The 2,380-nt window shown below is 46.0% G+C and overlaps 1 protein-coding gene across 1 annotated transcript in view; it reads left to right on the top strand.

The window, feature by feature from the left end:
* Window positions 1–16: 16 nt before the first annotated feature.
* The window catches only part of LOC104994537 (E3 ubiquitin-protein ligase TRIM39), a 12,056-nt gene continuing 9,692 nt past the window's right edge, over window positions 17–2,380 (top strand). The window contains exons 1-2 of the mRNA XM_010848165.1: window positions 17–177; window positions 1,756–2,215. Of these exons, the coding sequence (XP_010846467.1) occupies window positions 1,763–2,215 (453 nt within the window). The 5' untranslated portion in view covers window positions 17–177; window positions 1,756–1,762. The remainder of the gene's footprint in view (window positions 178–1,755; window positions 2,216–2,380) is intronic.

Genomic DNA, 2,380 nt, shown 5'->3' with positions numbered 1-2,380 from the left:
CGGCGGGCATCCCATCTTCACGTCACACCTTCTCACCTGGACTCGCATCCCTCCCTCCCTGCCAACAACGACGTTTCCTCTCCCCCCTCTCCAGCCCCCCTGCGCCTGATCAGGCGGGAGAAGATGGAGACGGGGGTGGGACCGAGTTGTGGACCACGCTCAGGAAAGGGGCGCAAGGTGGGACCCCCGACAGTGGTAGAAACACAATGAGGACCTCTCTGAAGTTTGTCCTTCTACTGAGACACGAGGAATAGGGGGGAAATGACCCAGGCCTCACTAATGCTGTAGCTCCAAGCCCTCTCCCCATACTTCCCTAACCTTTTCCCCCATCTCTCTCTAACGCTACTTTTTCGCCAGTCTAGATCCATCCTGGTCCCTAACTCAGCATACAATTCAACTCATCTCGGGTGAGGCGACCATCTAATTTCTAGATTAGGAAAAGGGAAGGGGTACTCGTCGAAGTTGGATTCCTGTAGGTAGAGAAAAATCATCTAACAACTTCTCTCGTGGTTGAGGGAGAAATTCAGGTCCAAATATGTTATCAGTTCCTACTCCAAATTAAACACTTCACGTTTGCCATCAGTATATACAGATACAATCATTGTTAACCCAACTCACTACATGGCCACTTCTCTCCTAACACATAGATAGACGTATTAAATTTTCTTCTGTTGGGTTCCTTAGAAAGAGAGGTTAAGGGGTAGAGAAATGAAATATTTCATGGATAATAGTGGTTATGTTTTAAGGATGGACCTTAAAGAGGACCAACCTTCTGCTTTATACATCTCTCAGGCGCATTTCCAATTCTTTTGAGGCTTCATTAGAGTTTTTGATTGCCATTTTACTTTTCTCTCTTAATTCCCGACCACCCCAGAACCTATTAGTTGAAAGTACAGTATATCCAAGGAATTAGTTATCAACAACTATTTCAAAAGACTCCAGTCCTCACTGAATACTTAGAATAAATTTGTCAACTCTTCTTTTCAAGAAATTATTGCCCTGGGCTCAGTAATAAACTCTTTGGTATAGCTGCTGTAAATTTATCACTTTTACAGCAGCTCCAAACATCCAAATGCACACAAATAGGAAACAGTTGTGTGAATCGTTTCATTCCATGATAAGTGCACACTTCTCTAGGCCTGGTGAAGGGAAGCATAGTGTCACACTTTTCTGAAGAGAAGAGGTTGTTACCCTTGCCTAACTCATTCCAATATCTACCATTTGAAAGACTGAGGGAACAGTGGCAGAGAATCAAGCTTAGGCTTCAGTGGGCTATTGTAGTAGAACTCTTCTGTAGCATTCAACTTTAAAATATACTTGATTTAAGCAATCTTAATGCTTTGACTCTTAAGGTACTTTTCACTTTCCCATACTCTTTTTTCATCTATTAGAAAAAGATGTCAAACTAAGAATACATTTTTCTGAAACTGTTACAATACTAGTGGAATGAACCTGGATCAGGATGAATACTCTGGGCTAGACTTGAAAGAAGCCTCTGCTTCTAACAAGAGAAGGCAGTGGAGAAAGACAAGACTGAGGGTTGTGTGTCAGTTTGCTCATAGCTGGGAGTCACAATTTTTGGAAATGGAGAAACCGAAGAGATTGACTGGTGGAACAGAAGATGTAAAAATACCAAGAGTGCTAAATCTGGAGTTAGGATTTAACATGGGGGTAAATGTCAGGCCAGGGATGCAAAAAAATTAACCCTCCCAACTAACTTTTTTTTTTTTTCTCTTCTCTCTTCTTAACCTCAAGTTAAATAATGGCAGAGACAAGTCTCTTAGAGGCCGGGGCCTCTGCAGCCTCCACAGCTGCAGCTCTGGAGAACCTACAGGTGGAGGCAAGTTGCTCTGTGTGCCTGGAGTATCTCAAGGAGCCTGTCATCATTGAGTGTGGGCACAACTTCTGCAAAGCTTGCATCACTCGCTGGTGGGAGGACCTAGAGAGGGACTTCCCTTGTCCTGTATGTCGAAAGACGTCCCGCTACCGCAGTCTCCGGCCTAATCGACAGCTGGGCAGTATGGTGGAAATTGCTAAGCAGCTGCAGGCCGTCAAGCGAAAGATCCGAGATGAGAGCCTCTGCCCCCAGCACCATGAGGCCCTCAGCCTCTTCTGCTATGAGGACCAGGAGGCTGTGTGTTTGATATGTGCAATTTCCCACACCCACCGGGCCCATACCGTCGTGCCACTGGACGATGCCACACAGGAGTATAAGGTAGGGAACCAGACACTTGATTTCAATGCAGGGCAGGAAGGAGGAGCCCAGAGGATGGGAGACTCCCTGGGTAGAAAGTCATAAGTTCCTGAGGGCAAGACAGTCTCTGGTCCTCACTCTGTAGTCCCCTTGGAGCAATGTACTGGGCCGGCAGGGGCGGGTGGG

Source organism: Bison bison, unplaced genomic scaffold, assembly GCF_000754665.1.
Source record: "Bison bison bison isolate TAMUID 2011002044 unplaced genomic scaffold, Bison_UMD1.0 scf7180017864260, whole genome shotgun sequence".
In the NCBI taxonomy this organism is placed as follows: domain Eukaryota; kingdom Metazoa; phylum Chordata; class Mammalia; order Artiodactyla; family Bovidae; genus Bison; species Bison bison.
This window is presented reverse-complemented; position numbering and strand designations above follow the sequence as displayed.